The following is a 25,908-nucleotide window of genomic DNA, read 5'->3' as shown; positions in this document are numbered from 1 at the left end:
CAATTGTTATTATGCTTGTAGTTATTTTGCATAAATAACTAGCAGCAAGCAAACATGTAGACTAACAAGCAATCAAATCAGTGTAGCCAGTTACTGTTTAAGCTTTGTCTTGGTTCTTTCTCTTTGTCTTTGTGTTTTTGGGTTTGCTTTTTCGTACTAATTTAAATATGCGCTGTGACTTTTCTGCGTTTTAAGACGCGCAGCACATTTGACTTCACATTACACATACGCCCCGGCCCACTCATTAGCAATTACAACTCGCTAGAGAGCGGCTGCCTGCTGCTGTCTAGGCATGCCAGCTAAAATTTGTGTCAACGTGTCCAGACGTTGAACATGTCGTCCCAAGGACTTGACTAGACCCCTCCCCCTTGACGCTCGTCCCAGTTTACCCAAACACATGCGCGCATTTAGCATGTTAACGTTAACATTAAAACCTCAAGGTGCTGAAATAGCTTTTGTGTGTGTGTGTGTCTCTCTGCAGCGTTGACATCATGCCACGCCCAGTGGCAATTGTCCCCTGTCAAGCCACAAACCCATGTCTGCTTCTATGGCAGTTGGAAATTGCGTGTGCGTGCCGCGCGTTTTCAAATATCAAATTCACATTAATTTTGACATCGAAGCGGAAATATATTTAATTGCTTGCCTTGCCACACCACACACACCAACACACACACACACACATGCTTGTTAGTGTGTGTGTAGCCTGGACAGCAACATTTTTGCCATTAGCGTTGCTTTGGCAAAGGCATACGCAAATATTTAAGCATTGACAGCAAAATTTTGCGCTGTTTGCATTTTGTCATTTCATTAAGCAGCCAATAACATGCATGCTTGCATTAGTGTGCGTGTGTGTGTGTGTGCAACACAAACCTCAATTCAGTCGTGCGTTTGGTCTTGGCGCTAAGCTGCCATAATCGCATTCAACTTGTTTATGGCACGTTTTAACCAAAATTAATTTAAGTAAACGCTGCTGATTTTGATTAACTCAAGTCAGGCAATAATTATAGGCAAACATAAGTGCGTTTGAATCTAATAAGCTGCAGCAGATTGAGTATATAACATATATAAAAGCAAATATGTGCAATTTATTAAGCTACTGCTTAGTGAAAAATAATTAGAGCCAAAGCTCATGCATTTATTTTAATAATTTAGATTTACTCTTGATTATTTGTCATAGCAAACAGTTGAGCGTAGACGAAAATAAGCGTCATCTAAACATTAGTTAAGCTTTTTAAATGCTTTATCTATTAAAAGTTAGAGACAGTTTGAATTAGCGCTAAGCCTTCTAGGATATTCAACTGAAGTTTACGCCTAGTTCGCTCTATCAAAATCAAACTTATATTTCTTTATAAAAGCAAAATTGTGCTATTTGTTTAGAAGTTACCACTTCTTATATATTAGCCACATATTCGTAATAAACCCAGTTCAGCTTCATATAAATAAATTTAATAAAAAATTTATACAATTTGCGTGCAGCGCGCAGAAAGCAAAAATAATTCGCTTTGGTCAATTTTTTGAACAAAATTATGGCTAAAATAAGTTCGAACTCTTTAACGCTTATAACACGGATTAAAACATTTTTATGAATAACTTAAACTATCATTATTAAAATTCCATTGCGCCTTTTATGCCATGCCTTAGTTTCCATTTGGGTTGCAACTAAATAGTTAACAACATTTGACATGTTTAATGAAATGCCTGCTGATATTTTTAATGTTTTAATTATTTAAGCGACAAATGAAAGTGCTTAAAAATTCATTTGTATTTTAACGAGCTGCCATTAAATGAAAATTAGTAGCAGCAGCTCTAACTAAAAATCTACAACATATGAAATTAAACATAATTATAATAAAAGCTAAGCAGACAGTTCAAAACGCATTTAACATGCGACAACAGTGGGCGTGACCGTTTGAGTGGGCGTGGCAGGCAACTTATTTATGCTTGCAAAGTGTAAAACGCTGTGACTTTGACAAGTTTACATGCGCGCTTGCCTGCAGGACATAAACTAAGCAACAGACAGACAGGCGAGAGAGAGAGAGTGAAAGTAAAAAGTAAAAGTCATACAAGAACAACGATCACACATTTTATTTTCTTAACATGTGTCAAAACTTACTTGTGTGTATAGCTAAGCTGCGAGCGAGACTGAGGCTGCCAGTTGCGAGAGGAAGAGCCACACAGGACACGCGGCAAGTTTCAAGTTTGTTTTGTTATTTAAGCTGTGTGTGAATTTTTATAGCTTTTATCTAAGCATACGCGCGAAACTTGACACCTGCGCTTATCGCTCATGCATTTAATGCACACACACGTACACACAGTCACACACACACACGCGTATACACACAGTTACACTTGCGCTAGCTCTAGCGCTGTGTTTAGTTGACAGCAGCGCGTAGAACAAACTTTATGCACACGGCGCTGCGTTGTCTGCGATTTGGGTCAAAGTGTGAACAAAATAACAATGCAACACGGCTCGGGGTCTGTGCCACACGCGGTTGCAAGTGCTACGCTGCGGCTTTTACTTTTATGCCTTGTTGCTGCCCATATAAGTAGGCAATGAAATTTTTGTATGCGCGCACAATTTGCTTTAAAACACACACACACACACGCCAACACTAACGCACACACACACACACGCGCGTGCCGCCTTTAAGCAGTTGTTGTTGTTGTTGTTTTGAACTTGAGCCTTGTTATTCAACTCGGACTTTTAATTTGGTATTTTATTTATAGCGCTGCTTGCCTAAAAAAATGCGTAAAATTTTTAGCCGCCGGCAAACGAGCCAAAGCTTTTTTATTATTGTTGAAGCCAAAAGTGCGTTAACGTATAATGAAGTTGTTGTTGTTGTGCTACTACTGATTGTTGTTGTTGTTGTTGAGCGTTGAACGTGCGCTGCACACAGCTTACAACGAGTTTGCAAATTGAACTGAAAAAGGACACAAGGCGCTAGCAACAGCCAACACGATGCTTGCCACAACGAAGCTTGCCACACACAGGCACGAAGACGTTGCAAGCACGAAGTGCCATAGGCTTTTGACAGCTGGAATGGCCATGCGCAGTGGCAAGTTGAGAGTTGAGAGCGCAAGCTTTAGAAGCTTTGGCAGGTCAGTTACGTTTTCGTTTTCATTTGACAGCTGTTGGCGCCTTCCAGTGCAATTCCAGTGGGCGCTCTTAAGTGCGCGCTCTTAATTTGCATTCGCTTGCTTAGACTCTTAAGTAATGTGAAGTGCAGGAGCAGCAGCAGTCTTGACGTCTTTGCGTTTTTATTAAGTGTGTCACAATGCTAAATTGCGTTTTGCTTAGCTAATGTCACGTGCTCAGAACACCAAACCCACCCACCCACCAACAATTAAAGCAGCCACATTAATGACAGTTGCTGTCACTGACAGCAGCAGCAATAACAAAATCAGTGCGCCAGCAACAGCAATTGATACTTGCTAATGCTGCAGGCACGCACAAGGCCAAGAGCTGGCCTGGCCACTGCCGCAACTAGCAGCTAAACTTTTGCGGTGACCAAACCCAAACGTGAAGTAAACTTAAACCGCAGTGTATGCTGCTGCTGCTGCTGCTGCTGCCGCTGCCGTCGCTGCTGCTGCTGCTGTCGTTGTCCATTGGGCGCACCACAGAGCTGACAACGACAACTATCGCTCGGGCAACATCCGGCTACGTGCAAGGCAGCGAAGGGTAACAGCAACTAAAGAAGATTGCAGCCACTGTCAGTGTGTGTGTGTGTGTGTTGTTAAGCGGCAGCTTGTTGGCTGCAGCGGCATGGGGTGCGGGGCTAGTTTGGCAAAACGTTTGCCCACATGCCGCTTGTCGTTTTCCATTAGTGTGCCGACCAACCTCAATGATTTCTTACTTACAGCGCGCGCAATTTGTAAGTTTTGCAAGAGAGCGCGCCGCACACACACACAATCACACACACATACACGTAGTAGCCGCATAATCGCATTCGTATTGGTTTTGTGCTGCGAATGCTGCTCGAGTGTCTAGCGGCAGCCAATGCGTTGCTAAAGATACGTAGCCCACTCTCGCTATGTATGTGTGTGTGTGTGTGCGTGTTCGTGCGTGTGTCTGTGTGTGTAAACTTCAGGAAATTGCTTTTGCATGAGCAGCTTTTGGTGGTGGTGGCGGTGGGTCCGGGTCACTGTCATCGTTGGTACTGTAACTAGCAGCGGAAGCTCTGGGCGATTGCAAAAGAATTGTTGCCAAAGACGCATAAAGTATATTAAAGAAAAATTGAGTGTATACAAAAACGAACGAAACTTGGCCGCAACGCATCGATAGTTCTGTGTGTGTGTGTGTGTGTGGCGCACATAATTGTGTCAATATACAGACATACAGGTAGGAGTAGTAGTAGCAGCTACAGCGTCTGCTGCTGACAAACAGACATATTTTCATTTCATTTATATATATTGAAATTTAATCATTGCTGCTGCTCAATAAATAATGCAAACAAACAAATACACACACACACATACAGAGTGGATACAAAGCATACACAGACAAAGATACTCAGCTCTTTTTTTTTATTTGTGCGCTTGTTGTTGTTCGCTCGCATGTTTGCCAGCCATTCAGTCAACGGTCAATATGCTGGATTCGGATTCATACACTTTGACCTCGTTTAACTTTTGTCGTCAGCGCCGCCACGTTCAAAATGATTTCGTGTCTACAGCAGCAGCAGCGCAGCAATAGCGCCTCACTCCCTTGTCCCACTATAAACTCCAGGACTATTCATTGATAGCTGTTTGTAGTTTTCGTTTCAATTGAATATCGTTGCCTACTTTTTTGCGCTTATAAAACAAACCAATTCGTCCGTCTGTTAATCTAGCAGCTAGCGCTTATATGCGTCGCCATAATTGTTATAAATATAAATGTTACAACAACAAAAGGTTTTATTATGCCTCACTGACTTCCAATGTCAAAAGCAAAAGTTTTCCAAGCTGACAAATTGCCAGCGTTAACTTTTTTTTTTGGGTAAGTTTGTCTGAATGATGTATAGTAAGCATTAATGCCACTAATATTCAAGGTTAAAGATAGGCACAGCAAAGGCAAGGCGAGCAAGCAATCAAGCGTATCGACTTGCAGACTAGCGTCGAGCCCGAGCTGTGTTTGTTCAATGAAAATTTATTTATATTGCCATTTAAAAAAATCAAGCGCCAGCTGTGGCTAGCCAGTGGCCATTCTAATTTGAGAAAAGAATAATAATACAGTAAACATGCAATATAAGCAACAGGCAACATGCTATACAAGCAACATATGTATTAGTTAGCTACATTTTTCAATTTCAACTTTTCACTTTAATGCACATTCGCTTATTAAAATTTACAACAGAAAATTGCCAAATTAAATAAACACTAGCAATTTTTAATTAAAAGCAATGAAATCTCTTTTTTTATCAACTAATTAGCGCATAAAATCGTAAAATATTTAAGCTAGTTAAGCTATTAAATAAATAAATAAAACATTTACACAGCTTACTAGTTGCTTATATTAAGTGCTTACTGTGTATTTATTTTTATGTATATTTATGTGAATGAAAGTAAATGTCCCTAAGCTGATCTTTCCTAAAAGCTGCTCTGCTACATTTAGCATCTTTTGTATTTATTTAGTTGCATATATATTCTAAAATTATTTTAGCTATTATGATTATAAATAATAAGTGTAGCTTGCGTATTTCCGCTTAATTAAATTCAAGCCTGTGCTTGGGGCTTGCACTTGAGCCGCTCATACGCATAATTATTGCTTAATATGTTTAACCTGAGAGCTCGAGCGGAGCTGGCTGACTGGCCGACTGGCTGGCAAACTATTGACAGCTTGCACAATACAATGCTCGTCAAATAACACGTATACGTTTGCCTTTAATACAAACATAAGTTCGTGTGTGCATGTTGCCCGCATAATGTAGGTCTATTAAATCAATTTTGCATTGTTGCTCTTTTGTACTACATTCACTTGCTGACTGACTGACGGACGCACAGACAGACGGACGGACGGACGTATGAACAAGCTTAGTGCATGTACGAACAGACAGACAGCCAGCCACACTGTGTGTGTGTGTGTGTGTGTGCTTGAGTAATGGCACTGACTTGGTAGTTGGCAATCTGAATTGGAGCACGCAGCGCTTGAACTGAGCCTGAGCTGAAGCTCAACTCAAAAATTTTGTACACTAAACATGCAATATTTGCACAACAGTCAGCAGTTTGTGCTCTCAGGCCTAAATCAAAGCACAGGTGTCTTTTATAACTCGACCGACTGTCAGACTGTCTGTCTGTGTGTTTGTCTATTTGTGTTTGTTTTTAATAGCTTACAAAATCGTTATGAACTTCAAATATTGACAGTGCACAACGTATTACCTGATTACATTTGGGTCAAGCCATTTTTGGCAGCACACAGCGTGACACCGAACGTGTTTATTGTTGCCACACACACACACACACACAGAGACAGAGACAGTGTGAGAGTAATACAAACAATACGTACACTCGCGGGTCACACAAACGCAAATTAATTAAAACTTTTGTGTCTAGCATATGCGCTAATGTTTTACTGCGCGCACATTTTTTTAACAACAGTTGCCCATCAACAATTTGCAAGCAAACGGGTGTGAATTGCTTAATGCGCTTAAAAATTGTATGACAAAAATATTTTAAGCTGCGCTAAGTACGACGCTGCTGAAATGTATACAAAAATAATAAATAAATTTTAAATAGCGCTGCTTAAACATAAATTTATGTTTAGCCGAGTTTAGATATATTAGAACTGCGCTTTTTATATTTATTATAAAAATATATATGCAAGCTTTATAGTTTTGAATGTTTTTTAGACGCACAGCACTTTAGAGTTTTGAAAGTTTGTGCGCGTCTGCGCTCATAAATAAATTCACATATGCGCTACGCTTAGCATAAATATCTGGCTGCGGCTTGAGTACAGGATATAGCAAGCTGGCTGCTTTTAATTCGTTGCTGTTGTTGTGTTTCGCCATTTGTTGTGACCTTGTAGCCAAGTTAAAAATTTTGTAGCGTGGCGCACTCGCTGCTGTCGCAATGTTTACAAAATAATAAAGGCGTTTATGACCCTGGTCTGCGCACACACATGTGTCTGCTGTGTGTGTGTGTGTGTGTGTGTGTGGGTCTAGGGAATTCAGTACAACATTTGCCATTTGCCACAGCTAACCAAAGTGCATATTTTTTTAACATTTAGCAGCAGCGGCAAAAAAAAATTTTAAGTGTAGCGAACTCAAAATTAATTTAATGCTTGGCTGCAAAATTATTCTAAGCATTTTATGCTATTATGTAGCATGCACTACAACAAGATTTTCCTTTTTTTTTTTTTTGCTTAATATATATAAATTTTTTTGCTGTAGACCTTTTTAGCATATTTCAGTTGCATACGCTTGTGATTTTGTATAATTTGCAGCAGCAGCAAAAGCTGGCGTAAACTTTTGGGGCATGAGTGCAGAACTTGCATGTGTGTGCGTGTGTGTAAAAAACAGACAAAAATGTGCACAGTTTGAGGCGCTGCTTAAAGCTTAAAGCGGCGCTTTTAATTTAAATTCTAAATATAAATTCTTTGATTGCCGCTAAAGCAAAGTTTGTGTGCGCAGTCTTAGGCAAATATAAACAAATATATGTGCGTGTGTGTGTGTGTGTGTGTATCTGTTTGTGGTTGCGCTGTAGGCGTCGCCCACTTGATGGTTAACTCCATTAATTTGCAGCATATCAAAAAGAGATTGACAACGCGCCAAGGCAAAGGCAAACAAGCGACAAGCTGCTAAAGCTACCAGCCAAACAGCCTTGCTGACATCCTTTCAGATGCGTGTGTATGTGTCTGTCTGTATGTCGTCGAGTCAGGTGTGCGTCGTCGTCGTTCGGCAGGCTGCGCAGTGTGGCATTAATTTCCGTTAATTAAAATAAATACGTCAAGCGATAATAAATGACTCGCTGATGTTATTAAATGCACGACAGGACATGTTGGCACAACATTTGCTGCAAAAGACACACGCAGCTGCAATTAGACGAACAGACGAACAGACTGTTGTACATGTGTAGGCAAAAGTAAGCGCACACTTGGCATTTGCGCTACATTAAATGGCTTAATTGAAAATGGCTAAAATTCAAAATTAAGCGCACACTGAGGCTGAGGCTGAGGCTGACCAGCAGTGGCGCTTGGTTTATTACATTGCATAAATTGCGTTCAAATTCTATAACACGTCAGCACATAAGCTGGCGCTGTCAAGCGTAATATGTACAAGCTCACCTTTGAGCGAGTGTGTGTGTGTGTGTGTGTGTGTGTAAATAACAACAATGCCCGAAATGGCAGTGAGAGAGCGAGAGCAACACCTGTGTGTGCTCAGTATAAGAAAAACACAAGTGTGAGCTGCACAATAGCAAACAAAAGATTATCCTTGCCCTTACACACACACAGAGAAAGAGAAAGAGACACACACACACACACATCTATTTGTTGCTGCTATTGAAACGTTGAAGTAATGAAAAAAAATGTCAACTTGGTACACAACAAAGACAGCAGCAACAGCAGCCCGAGCTCGAGCTAGCGGCATGTGTAGAGGTGTAGCAAGGTTACAACAAAAGCGTCAACACAACGACAACATAGCGACAACAAAACATGTGTCAAACGCCAGACATTTTGAGTAATATTAATAACACTCGGCGTAACATATTTTTCATTAAAGCCACCCAAAGCAATGGCAGCGCCCTGTGCTCTCTCTGATTTAGATATAGATAAAAGCAGCTGCCACTCAATTGCCACAGACTCCAAGACTCCAAGTTTGCTTTAAAGTCAGCCTCAGCGAAATTAAATTTGCGTTAAGCACTCTATTAAATGCCTATGCTTAGCTGTGGGCGCTTTGTGTAAAACTAATTTGTTTGTGCGGCATGCGCTGCGTATGAGCAACGCGCGCTCATGCCCATCATTAATGCAGCATGGAAAGTCAACATGTGCACAAATTACAAATTGCACAAAAATTTCGGCTTTCGCTTAAAACCGACAAGGCACTAATCAAGCTATGTTAATTAAACATAACGCCCCACTCCGCGCTTTTCTCAAGTGAATAATTGAACAGCAAGTCAGGCAGCCAAAAAAAAAACTCTTGGTAAAACTTTTGCCAGCGAAATTGACAAACTTTAACAAAAAATGGCGGCTGCCTAGCACGGAGAAAAACGCAGACAAACAATTCAAGTTTGCAAATGCATGCTAGACATTTTAAATAGCAACATTTGCGCAATATAAATATTAAAATAATTTAAAAGTGCTTGATACAAGAGTTTAAAGCGAACTGAAAGTTTAGTAAAAATCTTTTGTGCCTAAGTTTTATATTAATCAAAGCTAATGAATTTCAGCTAACAAAGAGTTTCCCATATATAAACAAACTATTAAAAAACAATTAACAATGCATTTTGTATAAATTAATTTTTCTACATGGCGGATCTTTTGCCTCAAATGTTGCTGCGGCTTTTAATTTTAATTTACTTGCGCTCAATTAGTTTTAAATATTTTCTTGTCTGAACGTTTAGTAAATATATTTTGTGTCTTAAAGTTTTATATTACTTTTAATTATCAGTTGATAAAAGAGTTTCCAATAAATAAACAAAATCAATGAACAATGCATTTTGTATAAATTAATTTTTATTCATGGCCACAAATGTTGGTGCGGCATTTAATTTTAGTTTCGCTCAATTAGTTTTAAATATTTTCTTGTACCATGAACTGCTCATCTTCGACATTAAACAAATAAATAAATAAACAAATGCCTAAAGATTTTAATGAATTCATTTTTATTCTTAAATATTTTAAATTAGTCTTAATAAATAAATAAACAAACATGCTTAAAGGCCTTATTTAGTTCAATTATTTTAAATTCAATAAAAATCAATGTTTAAATTAGATTTATAAATTCAATGTACATTTCTCTTGCTCACTTTTGCCGACGACTCTTGGCATGTTTTTCTCGCCGTGTATTTAAAGTAACTATTTATAGTGCAGTGCAGCAGCTCAAACAGCGCTGTCAACGCCTAGACCTAGACCAGAATGCTATTCAGGCTCATCAAGCCAGCGCCGCTGGAGGAGCGCGTGCGCTCACGCGATGGCTGCATTTATCTCTATCGCGCGATGAAGTTTATTGGCTGGCTGCCGCCCAAGTCGGGCATACAGCGCTATCTGTATCTGTGCTGGACTATAACGACTTTTATGTGGAGCACCACCTACTTGCCGCTGGGCTTTCTGGGCAGCTACATGACGCAGATAAAGCTGTTCTCGCCCGGCGAGTTTCTAACCTCGTTGCAGGTCTGCTTCAATGCCTATGGCTCGTCGGTGAAGGTGGCGGTAACGTATACGCAGCTCTGGCGCTTGATAGCAGCCAAGCAGGTGCTGGATAAGCTGGACAAGCGCTGCGTGAGCGACAAGGAGCGGCAGCAAATCCATTTGGTCGTCGCGCGTGCCAATCATGCGTTTCTCATATTCACAATCGTTTATTGCTGCTATGCGGGCTCCACTTATCTGAGCTCTGTGTTCAGTGGGCGTCCGCCTTGGCAGCTGTACAATCCGTTTGTGGACTGGCATGAGAGCACTGGCAAGCTTTGGTTAGCCTCAACGCTGGAGTATTTGGTTATGTCGGGCGCTGTGCTGCAGGATCAACTATCGGATACTTATCCTTTGGTTTATTCGCTCATATTGCGCACGCATTTGAATTTGCTCAAGCAGCGCATTCGCCAGCTGCGCACAGATCCCAACCTAAGCGAGCAGCAGAACTATCAGGCTTTGGTCAACTGCGTTATCGATCACAAGCTTATACTCAAGTAGGTCTAGCTGCAGCTTAGGGCGCACATAATCTTTACATTTATCTTGCAGCTACTGCGCGCTCATACGCCCCGTTATCTCGGGCACCATTTTCACGCAGTTTCTGCTCTGCGGCCTTGTGCTCGGCTTAACGCTTATCAATGTTTTCTTCTTCTCGGATCTGTGGACTGGCATCGCTTCATTCACCTTCGTTGTCACCATTCTGCTGCAAACGTTTCCCTTTTGCTACACCTGCAATCTTATCATCGACGATTGCGCTGCGCTGGCGCATGCAATTTTCCAAAGCAATTGGCTAAATGCGGGCTCCCGCTATCAGTCCACGCTGCTCTACTTTCTGCAGAATGTGCAGAAGCCAATTGTTTTCATTGCCGGCGGCATCTTTCAGATTTCCATGAGCAGCAACATTAGCGTAAGTTTTGTGCTTGATTTTATTTTTTTATATTTGTGTTTTACTTTCATTTGGCTTCCAGGTGGCCAAGTTTGCCTTCTCGGTCATCACCATTGTCAAGCAAATGAACATTGCGGATAAATTTAAAACCGAGTGATGCTTAAATTGCTAAACAATTTTGCATCATACTACTTATCTATCTTATATCTTATATATGTATCGTAGTGCTAACACATTTAGCAAACTATGTCAACTGTCCTGTTGTAGAACTTTATTCATTTGAATATTTGCCACACAAAAATAAACAAAACCGCACAAATTGAGCTGACAAATGTTATTTGTTAGCAAATAGCGTTTCTTTTAGCCAGTATAAGGAAAGTTTTAAAATGTCCTTTCTACTCGTATGTAGTTTAATTCATAACAAGGCATGAATCCATTTTGAATTGAATTGAGCTACAGCTTATCAAAGTTTGATAGTTTGCTTGTTTGTTTACTATTTTCTTCATAGCTTGGCTAAGTATAGTTAGCTTAATATCAATATATTTCAATACCATAGTGCTTAATATATTTTGTTATTTATTTTCTTAAAGCACAAGGTGTTCAATATTGCACTCGATATGCTCTGGCGCCTGCCAAGCGTTGGATGCTGCCGCTTCTCTGCAAAATGCAGCAAATGCGTCGCCATCTGGACTGAGGACTACAACAGCAGCCATCAGCAGCAATAGCAACAACAATAGCTGCCAGTCCTGCTTGAATAGTTGCTTTTATTTATAAGTTGATTTTATTTTGATTTATTTTTATTTTATAATTATTTATTTTAGCTTTAAATTTGAATTGTAAATAGCTCACTAAGTGTTCATTATTCTATGTTAATAATTTTAATTTTAAAGCTAAATTGTTATTATATAAATAATCATAAAAAGAACCAATTGTGAATAAATTATATTTTTATATGCAATGAAAACAATTGACTTCTTAATATTGGCAGGGTGTGGAAATAGGCATTTTCAGGCATTTCCTACAAGGACAACGATATCCAATTGCAATTTTCGAATACAACAATTGAGAAGCAACATTGGTTGCCATGCCATAACTTTGCCAAATACATTTGTTGATTGATTAAATGAAAGACAACGTGTTTATTAAGACTCTCATGCGTCTTACTATACATCAAACTCTTGGATCGCAAAGTTTTTGGCTAACTTAGAGCTTCTCCAAGCTTAAAATTAAAAACAAAAGGCAATTGTATGAATTGGTTTTTAGCCACAACTTTGTTAAAAAATATTCGATTATTGAATGACACTATGCGTTATGCTCGTATTAATGCTAGAAACGAAGTTGCATCATTACATTTTGGACTCTGCCACTTTCAATTTTTGGCCATTTTTTGGCAAAATTCGTGATGTAACCATCATGAATTTTATCAAAATATCGAAAATTTTAGACTTTCCAAATTTAAATGCAGTTTAATTGAGATGCTTCTTATGAGTATAGCAAACCAGAAAACTTTGAAATCGGACATTATTTGGCTTAGTTATAGCTTATCAAAGATTCATATTTTACAGAAATTTGTCTTCTTTGTTTACTATTTTGTTCATAACATCGCCAAATAATTTTTATATCCTTATACTCATTTTAATTGTGCTTGTCACGCCAACGTATAGACGTATACAGCATTTAGATCGGATTTTTTTTAGCTGAGTTATAGCTCTGCAAAGTTTGAAATTAAATAAAAAGTTACTCTTTAGCACTGGTTTTCTTGCCATAACTATGTCAAAAATAATTTATGATCGGAACACAACAGGTGTGTGTGGTGTGGTGTGTGTGTATCAGTAAGCCTAAAAACACTTCATTGCGATTTTTTTTGGCAGAGATATAGCTCCTCAAATTTAGAAAGTGATAAGAAATGAAGACGGCATCAATTTTGGCAAAAATTTACAGGGGTTCATCACGTTTTTTGCCAAAATATCGAAAATCCCACAACTTCTAAATTTGAATGCTGTTTTCTTTATATGGATCTAACGAGTCAAACGAGGCATAAAACTCTAACATGGGACAACATTTCGCTGAGCTACAAGCTCTCAAAGTTTGAACAATGCAACCGTTTGGTATTGATGTAACAACCTTTTGTTATTGATGTAACTCTATTTGTTCCTCCTGTTGAAAGCAGCGTTCGCTGGTGTCTGCCTACTTACTAAAGTATTTACTTACCTTACTTACCCTGTCTATCCTGCGTACTTACCTAACATCCAGCCAACAGTTTTACCCAATTCAAATTGAACTTTTACATTCAACTTGAACTTAGTTCTTTTCTTAATTTGCTTTATTAAGATTATTTATTAAGATACAAGACAAACAACCTTTAAGCTACTAATGTGATGTACAAAACAATCAACCAAAGGTTGCTGATGTACAAAACCAACAATTTTTAGTTGCTGATGTACAAAATAAACAACCTTTGGATGTTGATGTACAAAATAAACAACCTTTGGTTGCTGATGTATAAACAAAATCACAATTGTTGTTAGCGTGTAACATTTAACATTTGTTTATTGTTTATTTGAAGTGAAGATTTAATAGTTTGATGCCTTTTCAATTGATAGTTTTATTTTAATATCATACATATCAATTGATTTTTAGTGAAATTAAACATTAGCTCAACGTTTAATGCTCCAAATTTGTCAATGTCAAAAGCTAAGCTCTCGATGTTATTCCACATGCTTCGGTCTGGCTAACTTTTCAGCTATATCCATGTGCTTGACCAGCGTAAAGACAGAAAATGAGAATTTGGTGGCCTGCAATATGAGAATTAAGTTAAGCTGCTGAGCATTGCAATGAATTTGAAGCTTACATTGATGTTGGTGCCTACAGAAATGGTGAGCACATTGCCAGCCATAAATACAATGGGCTTTTGTAGATTTTGCAGAAACTGCAGCAGCGTCATCTTATAGCGCCGCTGCTGATATATCCAATTGGATTCGAAGAGCGCATTCTGCAACTTGACGCAGTCGTCCGCCAGATAATTGCAGAGTATACAAAATGGCGTAGTCTCCAAAAGCACAGCAACCATAAAAGAAATCGCAGCAATGCGTGAGCCAAAATTGGCAAACATCACAATGTTGATGATGGTAAAGCCCAGCACCAAGCCGACAACAAGCAGCTGGACAAAGATGGTGCCAGAGATGAGCGGACGCAAAGTGTCGCAGTAGCTAAAAGCAAAGAAATATAAGCAAAGCTATATAGAGAGGCTGCGCGTGAGACACACCGCAGTATAACCTTGTGATCTTGAATGCACTTGACCAGCTGCTCATAGCGCTGCTCGTCCGTTTCGTCGGGATTGCTGCCCAGCTGCCGCAAGCGATCCGCAAAGTTGGCCATATGCGCACGCAGCGGCAGGACATAGTTAATGGGATAACAGTCGACGCAAACATCCTGAAAACAGGCACCCAGCATGGCAAAGTACTCCAGCGCCGACTACAGCCAATACTCCCACTTGCTGGCACGCCAGTCCAGAAACGGATAATAGTTCTGATACATGGGCACGCCGATGGCGACAGCAGCCAGAAACGTGCTGGTGGCATAGGCCATATAGACGGTCATGAAGACAAAGAAGATGCCATTGCTGCGCGCCACCTCGCGATGCACTTTTGCATACTCGCCGGGCGTGCTCAGGCGCGCGTCCAGCTCGTCGAGTATATCGTTGGCTGCATCGAAGCGCCTGACCAGCAGCCAAACAATAATTACCTTTGTGGAGCACGACCAGGCATTGAACGCCACCTGCAGCGAGGTTAGAAACTCGCCTGGCGTAAACTCCGATATGTGTATGATATACGCAGTGAGTATGGACAGCGGCTGATAGAAAGTGGAGCTTAGATTCAGCGCCAGCGACCACAAGCAGTAGGCAAGCAGATAATGCTGCGGCGGCCTGCGTATGCCCATGAGAAAGACGCAGCGCAGCAAGTACAGCGTGGCATTGCGTGAGCGAGCGGGCACTTCATCCGACTGGCTGTACATGCTCGGAAAGATTTTACGCAGCACCATTGCAGAGCATTTGAACAGCACAGAGCTGCACACACCTGGCTTTATATATAGAGCCAAACGGTTGTTGGCGTGATAACAATTGTAAAAAATTCATAAGCCGCACGCGTCAGTCTCAATCAATTATACAATAAAGTTATAAAGTTAACAAACTGCTCTTTAATTTTATATGAGCAAGCTGTGCTGCTTCCCAGTTGCAACTGATTAACTAAATATTAAATAACAATGCATAACGAGCAGCACATCAAAGCAGCTTACGCAATACTTTGAGCTATTGTTTTACATGTGCAATTATATAATTAAATTTAATGCTCTTAATGCTATCGCTGCGGGGCAGCAGCAGCTGCCACATGTTGACATGTCTAAACAGTTTGTTTAAATTTTAAGAGTTTAAAAGTGTTACCTGTGACAGCTGTGTGGCCACAGCCGCCAACTCTTAACTGGGCTCTAGCTTCTGATTGCCCTCGAGCTCTCAGCTGCAATTGGCTCGTTTAATTAACAAACTGTGACAGATTTGACCAACCAAATGAGCTGTGGGGCGTACAAAACTTTTTAATTAAATGTGCTAAACATTGACACTATTTCGAAAGCAATAAAAACCAAAATGGCTGCGGCAAACAATGCGCAACGATGTGGAACAAGCCGCCACTCGGAAATTATGACACAAGCTTAGCAAGCAAAGCAACCTGAAGTCTCTGTAGCTATTTTACATTTAAAACAATGTATAAACAAATTCATTTAATGTGCGCACTAAAGAGTGTGCAAATAAAATAAAAACAATTGATAAGCTGCGCACTTGTATGAAAGACTTATCAGCAACATATACACTCTTGATTATGCTATGCTGTATTATTATTATTCTTGTATATAAATGTATATAAAAATAAAAACATTTATATATTAATAAGAACAAGCGCAAGAAATAAATTGTTTCTAAGAATTTGGTAATTTCCAAAGTATTAAGCTTAGAGATGTGCAACAATTTTAACGATTGATAAAGCGTGTACACTAAGCATATGTAATATAGTAATATTAAATATATTATACATCAAATATTTAAAATTATGTTTTTGTTTTTAGTTTGAAATAAACTTATAGAATTGGTGGGTGTTAAGCAGAGCAAATTGGGGAAACCCCAATCAGGTCTGGGTTAGTGTTAATTATTAATAGTTAAAAATACATATTTATTTTTTATATATATATGTCAAGCTTATGCGCGGTCCATCTCTAATTGAAAGCCGATAAGCGCTACAACTCAAAGCAGCACAAGCTCAACATTCAGTGCTTCCAAGAATGCCAAGACAAGCGGTTCAAGCTGCTTAAGCAATAAATAAAAAATATGTATAAAGCAAACAATTTGTGCGCTTTAGTCAGCTGCGCATTGCTGCTAGCGCTGTGGGGTAAGCATAAACATTTTACTAAATGTTCGCACTAAATGTGAATTCAACTTAAAGCTAATGCTGTTGCTTCTGCTGCGGCCAAGTGTAAGCTGGGCGAGTTTTCTTGTGGCGATGGCAGTTGCATAGCTGCAAGTCGCAAGTGCGATGGCAAAATAGATTGCGCAAGCCGCGCGGATGAGACATACGCTTTGTGCTTTAATCACGACTGCGAGGGGTTTCAATGCGCCTATGGCGCTTGCTACAAAGACTCGCAGATGTGTGATGGCGTCAAGGACTGCTGGGATGGCAGCGATGAGTTTGCGCTAATGTGCGCCAATGACACGCAGCTGAACGAGCTGGCAGATAAAAGACGCGGCCAGTGCAGGTGAGTGCAACAGTTTGGGTAGAGCTTACATTAAAACAAAATTCATTTAAAAGCAATCAGCAGTATGCAAGTTTTGAATGCGTCAAGTCCAAAGCTTGCATAGCACTCTCCGGCGTATGTGATGGCAAGCCGGACTGCAGCGATGGCAGCGACGAAAGCTTTGAGCTGTGTGTGGGCAACGTGTGTCCCACATTTGCCTACAAATGCGCCTACGGCGGCTGCATTGCTCAAACGGCTGCCTGCAATCATATACAAGACTGCTGGGATGGCTCCGATGAGCTGCTGAGCGTTTGCAATCATTTACGTAAAACCGCAAGCTCAGTGTGGCGCATTGATGAGAACAAATTTGCAAGCTTACCAAAGCCAGATGCGTATGATGCAGTGCAGCAGAAAAGCTGCGCAGTGCCGCAAAGAGCAGCAAGCGTGCGGCTAAGCGTGCTGTACAATGGACTGGAGTACGCGGTGGGCAAGTCGCTGCCACATTTGGCCACAGTGCAGCTCAGCTGTGGCGCCAAGCAGACGCTGCTGGGCGCAGAGTTCAACACTTGCAACAATGGCAACTGGCAAGGCGCTTGGCCAGTCTGCGAAAGAGTTTGCAGCCGCCACGATATAATCAATGATGTGCGCTATGTTGCCAGCTGCGTGCACGATGGACGCCTCATCGACTGCGCTACAGATGCGCTGCTCACAGACACACGTGTGACATTCAGCTGCGCTGCAGGCTATAAGAATCATAGTCACATTATAACGCCTGTTTCGAAGATCTGCAGCGAGCATGCAACTTGGGAAAAGAATTCTAAAGTCAAGCTCGGCTGCATACCAAAGTGCGGCAAAGCCTTTGAGACTCAGCAAGGCTGGCCCTGGTCTATCTCAATCTACGAGCGCACACAGCGCAGCGAGTTTACTTATCGCTGTGGCGGCGTTATAGTCGATCCGTACTACGCCCTAACTGCAGCCAACTGTTTTCCCATACTGCTGCCCAACTATCGCTATACGCTGGCGCTGGGCGAGCAACACGCAGCCAGCTTTAATCCCAATCTGGAGCATCCCTACACGCTGTTCAATGTCACCAACATACGGATTATGTCCAAGACGCTAGCGCTTATCAAACTGGTGCGCCCATTCACGCTCTCAGCTACAGTGAAGCCCATTTGCTTACAGTCAGTTAATGAAACAAATGCGCTTCCAGTTAGTTTTAATCGAGCTGCTATAGGCGTCATACGGACTCATATAAAGGACACACTTCATTCACTAACACACATTAGCAATGGCACTGACTGGTTAAGCGTTGAAAACTACAAACGCAGAATAAGAAGCAAACTCAATAAGCACGCAGCAGCTGAAGATTGAATATTGAGCATATAAAAATTTATGCCATTTAATAATGTATCTCTCTCATTTTCCTTACTCGCTTATTTAGCGCTTGTTTGACTTTTAAACTGTTTCTATTTTTATTAGAATTTTGGCATCACTGCATCACTTGCTAAAATTTAAAAATACTTTAAACGCCACTTGCTAAATTTTCGCGCAAAACTAATTAAGAGTATAATTAATTATATTTCAGATTTATACACAATTTATTTTAAGCTTGTGCCATTCAAAGCGAATTTTGTGCTTTGCGCTGTCGAATTCGCTGAGAAACTAATTAGCCTAAATTGCTAAATTCTGAGTCAATCACTTTTAATTCCATTTAAATTATCACTCCGCTCACTCGCAGTCGCTGCCACAGTCGCTGCCTATTTTGGTGTCTGCGTTGCGGCTTGAGCAATCAACATCAAACTGAATGTCTAAGGCGCAAATATTTAATTTGAGCCAAACTGTTTTGCTAGCTGCGGCTGCAGAGTTTTCTTTTTATATGCTTAATGTTTTTTTTTTTCTGCTGGTGGCAACAGGTAATGGCCAAAAGCAAACTCATTTACACTTGAAACCTCAGCAACAAGTCGAACTCAGCCCGAAGGGTGAGTCCAAATGTTTATACAAGCCTCCAAAGCTAGACAGCAACTCGACTCGACTCGCTCAACAGTTGGCTTTGCCAAAGGTCAACTTCAAAACGACAGCTGCCAACGACTTTAATGTAAATAAACATTGCCTGAGCAAATAGAGAGGCAGTGAAGCAGCAGCCATGGTGCGACTGCTTAGCTGGTGCCTCATATCCAGCATGCTGGTCATTGAGTACAACGTTATATTGCTGGCGGTTAATTTTGTGCTGATGCTGGTGCTGATTGGGCATGTGGATGTGAAGCAGCACACGATGGACAATTCCAAGATGTACCTCAGCTCGTTGGGCATCAACGATTTGACGTGCGTGCTGCGCGGCTTTTGCTTGTGCTGCTGCATGCTGAACGCTGTGCTGGGCATATTCGCGGCCAAGTATCCGTCGATACTCAAGTGCGCCAGCTATGTGCTCTGTTGTCTTATATTGCTCTTCTACGCCGCCTGCATAGCCGGTTCGCGCTTTCACGACGAGGCCAACTACAGATACCAGACGGCCATGCTGCTGCAGAATCTGTGGTCGCTGTCGCGCACCGACGACATCGAGGAGCTGCTGGACTGCTGTGGCAAGAACGGCGTGATCGATTATCGTCTGACCAATCGCACCTGGTCGAAGACCGCGTGTTGTGAGCTGCCCGATTGCACGGGCTGTGAGGAGAAGTTCTACAAGTATTTGTATAAATTCGAGCAGGAAATCGCGCGTGATAATATCATTTTGTTTGTGCTGCTGCTCGTTGGCATGTTGATAATGATTTTCTACTATAAGGATGTGAAGGTAATGGGTGATCCGTATGAGTCCGAGTCCTCCTCGTCCGATGCCGACGAACCAACCGGATAACATTAAATCGTAGCGTTGCTCTAAATAAAATTTAGCTGCAAGCTGCGACTTGCTCAATTGAACTTTCGATTGTTGTGCCTCATTAATCGCAGCTTGCTGGCGCTTGTCTAATGGCCGCACTTAATTAGCTTAGAAAAAAACGCAATTTATTTGTTTTGTAGCTGCAATTTATGTGTATTAATTGCAGCGTTTTGGCCCACAGTGCGTATGATTAATGCGCTTTGCAGTAGCCGCCGCCGCCGCCGCTTCATTTGCCAGCTGCCATTAGTAACTGTAATTGACTTGTTATGTCACAATTGCTTAAACTTCAAGTCTTAAATGCCAAATAAAACGCATTTTCATAAAATGCAATTTTCATGAACTTCGCTCACGCTCGCTCGCTCGCTCGCACTTGCGCTTAAAGGCAAATAGTTTTTGCAAGTTGCTTTGTCATTTGCGGCGGACTGGGCTGACTGGCTGGCTGGTTGGCTGGCAGGCAGGCGCATCCGCAGCGGTTTGTCCCGAGGAAGCGCAAAAAAAAAACATTCAACAACCAAAAAGGATGCGAAATGTAACGGAATTGCGCGAAAATTTTGCACATTTTAGCAAGCAGCTACCAAAAAGCTACAGCTACAAGTACTTACCAGCGTCTCGCTGTTGTTGTTGTCTGTGTGCTGTGGGTGGCTAAAAGAGTTGCCGCGTCAGTTTGGGTTTGTGCAACTTTATGACATTTTAATGATGTCAACATTTATGACAGTTGGCTTGAAGATTTTTGCCATGCTTTGACAGTTGGCCCTTTTTTTTCGTTTCTTTTTGGGTAACTGAGCTGCTCCCTCAGCAATGTCAGATTTAAGCCGCAAAGCAAATTGAAAGCTAAAATAAAATCAATACCGCTCTAGTGCCATTAGTGAGTGAGCGACTAAAAGTTTAATAACCAACGAAAAAGAAAATAAATGTGAAAATGTTGACATGCTATGGAAATTAATTTGTGCACAGCGCTTGATTTGTTGTCAGCGTTAAGCTTACCTGACTTTGGTTTAACAAATATTGTGACATAAATCAATCAGTGCTAGAGCAAACAAAACACACACACACACACACACACACATGTGCACACATGACATTTATTAAAAGTTGAATAAATTTGTTTGCTGCCTGATGCGCTTGTCAGTCTAAACTGTAAATCAGTAAATAGCGCAAAATTGTGGGGCAAGTTAATAACAAAATGCCAAAAATGAATTTTAATTAAAAGCGCGCTGTGTGCTGCGCTGCGCTGCGCTGTGTTGCAAGTGCAAAACAATGCTTGTTGCAAGGTCACGGGCGCATGACAAACGTTTTGTGTTGTGCCTTTTATGCGTTTAATTAAGTTTTGTCACGAAAATTAGAAGCGCACATAGAGCGAGAGAGCGCACAAAGTTTGCACTTTGTAAGTAGTTGGCAGAGTAGTTCGTTCTCCTTGAGTTATGAGCGACCGCGCCCACTGCCCCGGCACAGTCATAATTATTCCACACAAACAACTGCAAAAATAATTATTATTTTATTCACAATTTTTGCCGTAAACAACAACTTAAGTGCACAACTTTTGCCCATAAATAAAACAGTTAACAATGTGGTGTGATAAAGCAAATAATAACAACAGCAAAAGGACATCAAAAGGTGCAGCAGTAAGTTAGCCTCAAGGACTTTCAACGCTAGCGGCAAGTTGAGCTAAAAATTCTAGTACAAACTATTTGTAGCTGCGCTTGAAATTAAACAAACAGTTTTTAGTTCGAGCTTCAGCTCTTAGTTAAATGCAATGCACAATCCTTTGATCGCATGTTATACAAGACAGTCTCGCTTTATATCAGATGTACGACAGCTGCATAAAAGTGAAATGCGAGAGCGCAGCAAGTTGCTTCAATCTGATATATCTTAATCGATATTTCCACTGTTGGGCTGTGCAACTGTCAGAGCAGAGATTCGAGTAAGAGCGCGTGGCAGGCAAAGTGAAAAGTTTCACATGTCGCAACATTTGTATGCTTTACACCTAGAGGCGGCAATGCGGCGTATGCGCAACATTTGCATAAGCAAACATTTAAGCGTTTGCTTATTCTTATTTTTTATGCTGTCGATGTGCGTGCGTGGGATTTGGCTTATTTGGCATTTGGGCTGAGAAAGTTCGTGCAACTTGAGTTGATTTTGTAGCGCGACCACAAACAAGTTCAACGTAACTCGTGGGGGCATGCCTCATGCCGCATGCGGCTAACTGTTAACTTTGTTTGATGAAGGTAACTCACATGCAGAGCTTAGCAAATTGCGTTGCCTTCGCTTGTCGTTTTCAATTATACTTAGAATTTCAATGCGCCGTTGCTTGTTATTGTTTTTTGTTTTTTAATCATCAACTTTGGCCATACTTTATTTATTACACAAATGTCTTGCGCGCCGTAATAATAATCTGACACGAGTGTGTGCGCTTTAAAGCGCTTATAAAGTATACGCACTGTTTGCACATGCTTGCGCTACAACGTGTCTGGCATTTGAATAACGCTTTACAACTTTGTTTTGCATACAAAAAAAAAAAAAGAAAAGAAAAGTTTGTGTTACTTTTGCTGCTGACCTCAGTTCATCAACTGGTTAATTTTGTTTAGCCACACAACATGTATAGAGTTTGCCTTTTTTTGTTCGGTGTGTTGCCAATACAACTGTCTGGCCAAGTAATTTATCAACAGACGTGTGCAGCTTAGCCTGGCTACATTTCTTTTGCGGTTTTTTGTTTCGGTGCCTAACTAGTTTTTAATTTGCGCAGCATTTTGCACAAGTTCTAATCCACTTAACGCAGCTCAACTTGACTGCCAATCAATTTCAGTTCAGTCCACACACACACAAATACAATCACAAACAGGCAGGCATGTATAGCTTGTGGTTTTTGTGTTTAATTTATGCTTGGCCTTAAGCAAACGCGAAGTTTGTCAGCTGCGGCTTTTGTGTCTTGCAAATCGGCAACAAATCACAACTTAAGCACTTGATTAAACGCTAAGCATTTGACTTAAATGGCCTACAGGTCTTTGGATGAATGCTTATTGGCATTAATTAAACGCACGCTGATTGACGAATTGATTGATTGATGAATGGACAGCAAATTTGTTTAACAACAGGCAGCTCTAATGCCAAACAATTATCAAAGGGAAGACGAGTTAAGTATTCAAAAATATGCTGCATACTTTTGTGTGCTGCAGCTAAAAGGTTCAATGAATAATTTAATTCAAAATAAAGCCGCAAGCCAAATATTTCTTTGAGATTATAGCTCTAGCATAAAGAATTGTTTTTAAAAATAAATTAAAATTAAAATAGCATTAATTTGCATACAGCTATGCAGCTTATTTAATTTATAGCTCTTGTAAAAACGTGCTGTTAATAAATAATCCAATTTCATTTAAGTTTGTTCACTAGACTATCAAACTAAATATGAAGCTGTCACTTTTGAAAGCTGCAACTACTTTAAGCATTGAAGTCACAGAATGTGCGACGTATAACTTTCAGACACGCTTTGGCCTTTCGATGACAATTTGCCATAAAAAATATGCTTATTTATAAAGCAAATAAACAATGTGATATATATGTATATATATATGTGTCCAGCACCGCTTGTATGAGTTGAGTAAACATTTACATTAACTGGCAGCAGTGGACAACAAAAAAAGGGGCACCAAGGCACACACACACACACATAGCTGCAGTTGCATTAGCCTTTGCCTCTGCCTGTGCCTGCAGGTTATGTTGACAATGCTGCCAACCGGAAAAACAAGCATAACGAGCTCAGAGAGCAGCTCAACAACGACGCAACGAAAAGAAACTAAAATAATACAAAATATTTGTAGCAAATGTAAAATTTAATAAACAATAATAGCGCTCAAGGAATGCAGCAGACAAAATATGAATTGTCAACTGTCAGCAGTTGAAGAAGAAAATACAAGCATGACAACGTGTGTGCATGTGTGTGTGTGTGTGTATAAAATATGTGTCAAGGCACAATAAAAATTGCACAATTTTCGAATTACACAAAAAGTAAGAACGAAATGTGAAATAAGTCAGATAAATGTTTGGTATGTTGTTAAATTAAAGTCTCAAGCAATTGAAGCTCAGCACGAGCTAAAATTCTTGCCAAAATGCAAACTGCAAGAGAGAGAGAGAGAAAGACACAGCAGCTGTTTGCCAAATGCTGATTGTGCGTCATTAATTGAACCTTAGTGCTGCTGTTAAGGACATGGCTGTGAACAAATAGCAAACAAATTGACAAACAATTTCAAGTGTTCAAATGCTAAACACAAAATGCTTAACTTGACCAATAAAAAGTAAATGGCGCAGACAGACTTAAAGAGAGAGAGAACGAGAGACAGCACCACAAGCTGCCCGCAAGTTAAATACACACACACACACACACACAGACACACAAGCGCAGGCACTGGTAATAGTCTGAATGAATGGCAATGGCTTTTCTGCTGAAAGCGGGTCGACAAAGGCATAAAAGACGAAATCAGTCGAAAACAAGCAGCAGCCCTGCTATTTGCATAGCACTTAAAATAGAGCAGCACAAAAAAAAAAGAAAAAGGCAAAAGCAACAGCAGAGCTTAAAAAAAAATAGAAAAAGTATTGTCTAAGGCAAAGGTAAAAAGCAAGTGCAGCTGAACTAGGCTGAGTGATAATTCGACATGAGGCATAGGCTGGCTCCTCTGGTAATTGACATTGTTTGGGAACACAGGACATAGCCAAGTGTCGTCTCGTCAGCAGCAGCAGCAGCAGCAGCAATGCTGCAAGTGTAATGGCTTTAGAGCCAGAGACATTTAGACACTCAAACACTCAGCAGGCTGCGGCATTCTAATAACATGCATGTCAACGCAGCAACAGCTGCTGCTGCTGCACAAAAACCTGCACTATCTATCTATGTATGCGTGTGTGTGTTAACGCTGACAATGACATTTGGCAAACGACAAAGTGTTATGCGCTTGGCAGTGCCTCGAAATCTGCTCGAAAACCAAAACTGCTATTTGTCAATGAGGCAGCGGGTTGGCCAGCTGGCTAGTTTTAGTCCACAACGTGTGATGGATATATGGTCAGCTCTCTAGGCCAGCATCTAGTGCTGCCTAATTGCCTTGGGCTCATGACTATTTTAGCGCACACACCTGACGTATGCGTAATTTGTCAACGCTGCCGAATTGCCCCAGGAGTCGTCCGCATAAACAGTAAATTAACAGCTGCAACAACAGCAACAGCAACAACAACAACAGCTAATTAGCTTAGACAAACAACAAACGCCGTAGCTGTAAATCAAGCAAAAGTTGCCAGCCAACTGCATTTTATTTATGCGCTCAAGGCAACGAGCTGTCTGCTCGAGCAGCTGTCTTGGCTTTATTGCAATTGTTTAGGCTATAGCTGGGGCATTGCAATTGTTAACATGTCAGTCTGTCAAACAATTGCAAACAAATGCCAGCAGCATAAACAAATGCATTCTAAAGTCGTTAGCATTCAAGTAATAAACAATGCACAGCAACAAATAATGTTAATCAATGCTGCCGCTTTGGAAAAGTTTATACATCGACATAATAAAATGTGAATAATTTTAATATGCATATATTTATACATTTTATTTATTAAGGTTTTTTGAAGTTTAGTTTTTATGCACTTATCAAGCTTAATATTAATTAATTTTATTACTTTGATTACATTAAATAAATATAAATTGTTTGCTTAGTGCATTTCCGTTGTGCTTACAAAAAAATTGTAATCAATATAATTAAAGCATCAAATTAGTTATGCGTTAATATTTTTACATATTTTATTGGAGAGTACATTATATAAATTGAAATGGTTTGCTTTGTTAATTTAGCGTACAAACGAATTTTTGCAAATATAACAGTTTTTATTTTTTTATTATTTATTTGCCACTGTTTTTTTGCTTTACTTTTTAATTTAGTTTAATTAAGCTGCAATAAATATATTTTGAGCACAACTATTTTTATGTTTCAGCTGCATATTCAATTTCACATTTGTTTATATTTATTTGCTAATGCTTTTTAAATTGCAATAGTGTTAATAGCAATAGTTGATGCCAAAATAAGT

The 25,908-nt window shown here is 40.2% G+C and overlaps 4 protein-coding genes across 4 annotated transcripts; 3 read left to right on the top strand and 1 right to left on the bottom strand.

Annotated features, from left to right (window-relative positions):
* The first annotated feature begins 10,045 nt into the window (after positions 1-10,045).
* On the top strand, positions 10,046-11,392 carry LOC108595879 (odorant receptor 42b). The gene is made up of 3 exons (XM_017981169.1): positions 10,046-10,812; positions 10,865-11,222; positions 11,284-11,392. The coding sequence occupies exons 1-3, from the start codon at positions 10,046-10,048 to the stop codon at positions 11,356-11,358; spliced, it is 1,200 nt and encodes a 399-aa protein (XP_017836658.1). The 3' UTR covers positions 11,359-11,392.
* A 2,517-nt stretch (positions 11,393-13,909) lies between these two features.
* On the bottom strand, positions 13,910-15,242 carry LOC108594623 (odorant receptor 42a). Its single transcript, XM_017979766.1, is given in 3 exon segments — positions 13,910-13,996; positions 14,053-14,410; positions 14,467-15,242. Coding segments are annotated over 3 exon segments (1,221 nt in total).
* Positions 15,243-16,541: 1,299 nt separating this feature from the next.
* LOC108594622 (modular serine protease-like) lies at positions 16,542-18,353 on the top strand. Its single transcript, XM_017979765.1, has 3 exons — positions 16,542-16,639; positions 16,694-17,003; positions 17,057-18,353. Exons 1-3 carry the CDS (start codon positions 16,579-16,581, stop codon positions 18,351-18,353), a joined length of 1,668 nt encoding a protein of 555 aa, XP_017835254.1. The 5' UTR covers positions 16,542-16,578.
* A 344-nt stretch (positions 18,354-18,697) lies between these two features.
* On the top strand, positions 18,698-19,902 carry LOC108595754. The gene has a single exon (XM_017981044.2). The coding sequence runs from the start codon at positions 19,126-19,128 to the stop codon at positions 19,831-19,833; it is 708 nt and encodes a 235-aa protein (XP_017836533.1). The 5' UTR covers positions 18,698-19,125; the 3' UTR covers positions 19,834-19,902.
* The last annotated feature ends 6,006 nt before the right edge of the window (positions 19,903-25,908 follow it).

The sequence above is a fragment of the Drosophila busckii genome, chromosome 2R (assembly GCF_011750605.1).
Source record: "Drosophila busckii strain San Diego stock center, stock number 13000-0081.31 chromosome 2R, ASM1175060v1, whole genome shotgun sequence".
Classification (NCBI taxonomy): Eukaryota; Metazoa; Arthropoda; class Insecta; order Diptera; family Drosophilidae; genus Drosophila; species Drosophila busckii.
Note: the sequence above shows the minus strand (reverse complement) of the source record. Positions and strands in the feature narration are given on the sequence as shown.

Bases quoted from the DNA above. Each gene is read 5' to 3' on its own strand.
- LOC108595754 (XM_017981044.2), top strand. From the start codon at position 19,126: ATGGTGCGACTGCTTAGCTGGTGCCTCATATCCAGCATGCTGGTCATT.
- LOC108594622 (XM_017979765.1), top strand. From the start codon at position 16,579: ATGTATAAAGCAAACAATTTGTGCGCTTTAGTCAGCTGCGCATTGCTG. The intron at 16,640-16,693 runs GTAAGCATAAAC...TTCAACTTAAAG, and splicing joins ATTGCTGCTAGCGCTGTGGG to CTAATGCTGTTGCTTCTGCT. The intron at 17,004-17,056 runs GTGAGTGCAACA...TTCATTTAAAAG, and splicing joins AAAAGACGCGGCCAGTGCAG to CAATCAGCAGTATGCAAGTT.
- LOC108595879 (XM_017981169.1), top strand. From the start codon at position 10,046: ATGCTATTCAGGCTCATCAAGCCAGCGCCGCTGGAGGAGCGCGTGCGC. The intron at 10,813-10,864 runs GTAGGTCTAGCT...TTTATCTTGCAG, and splicing joins GATCACAAGCTTATACTCAA to CTACTGCGCGCTCATACGCC. The intron at 11,223-11,283 runs GTAAGTTTTGTG...TTTGGCTTCCAG, and splicing joins CCATGAGCAGCAACATTAGC to GTGGCCAAGTTTGCCTTCTC.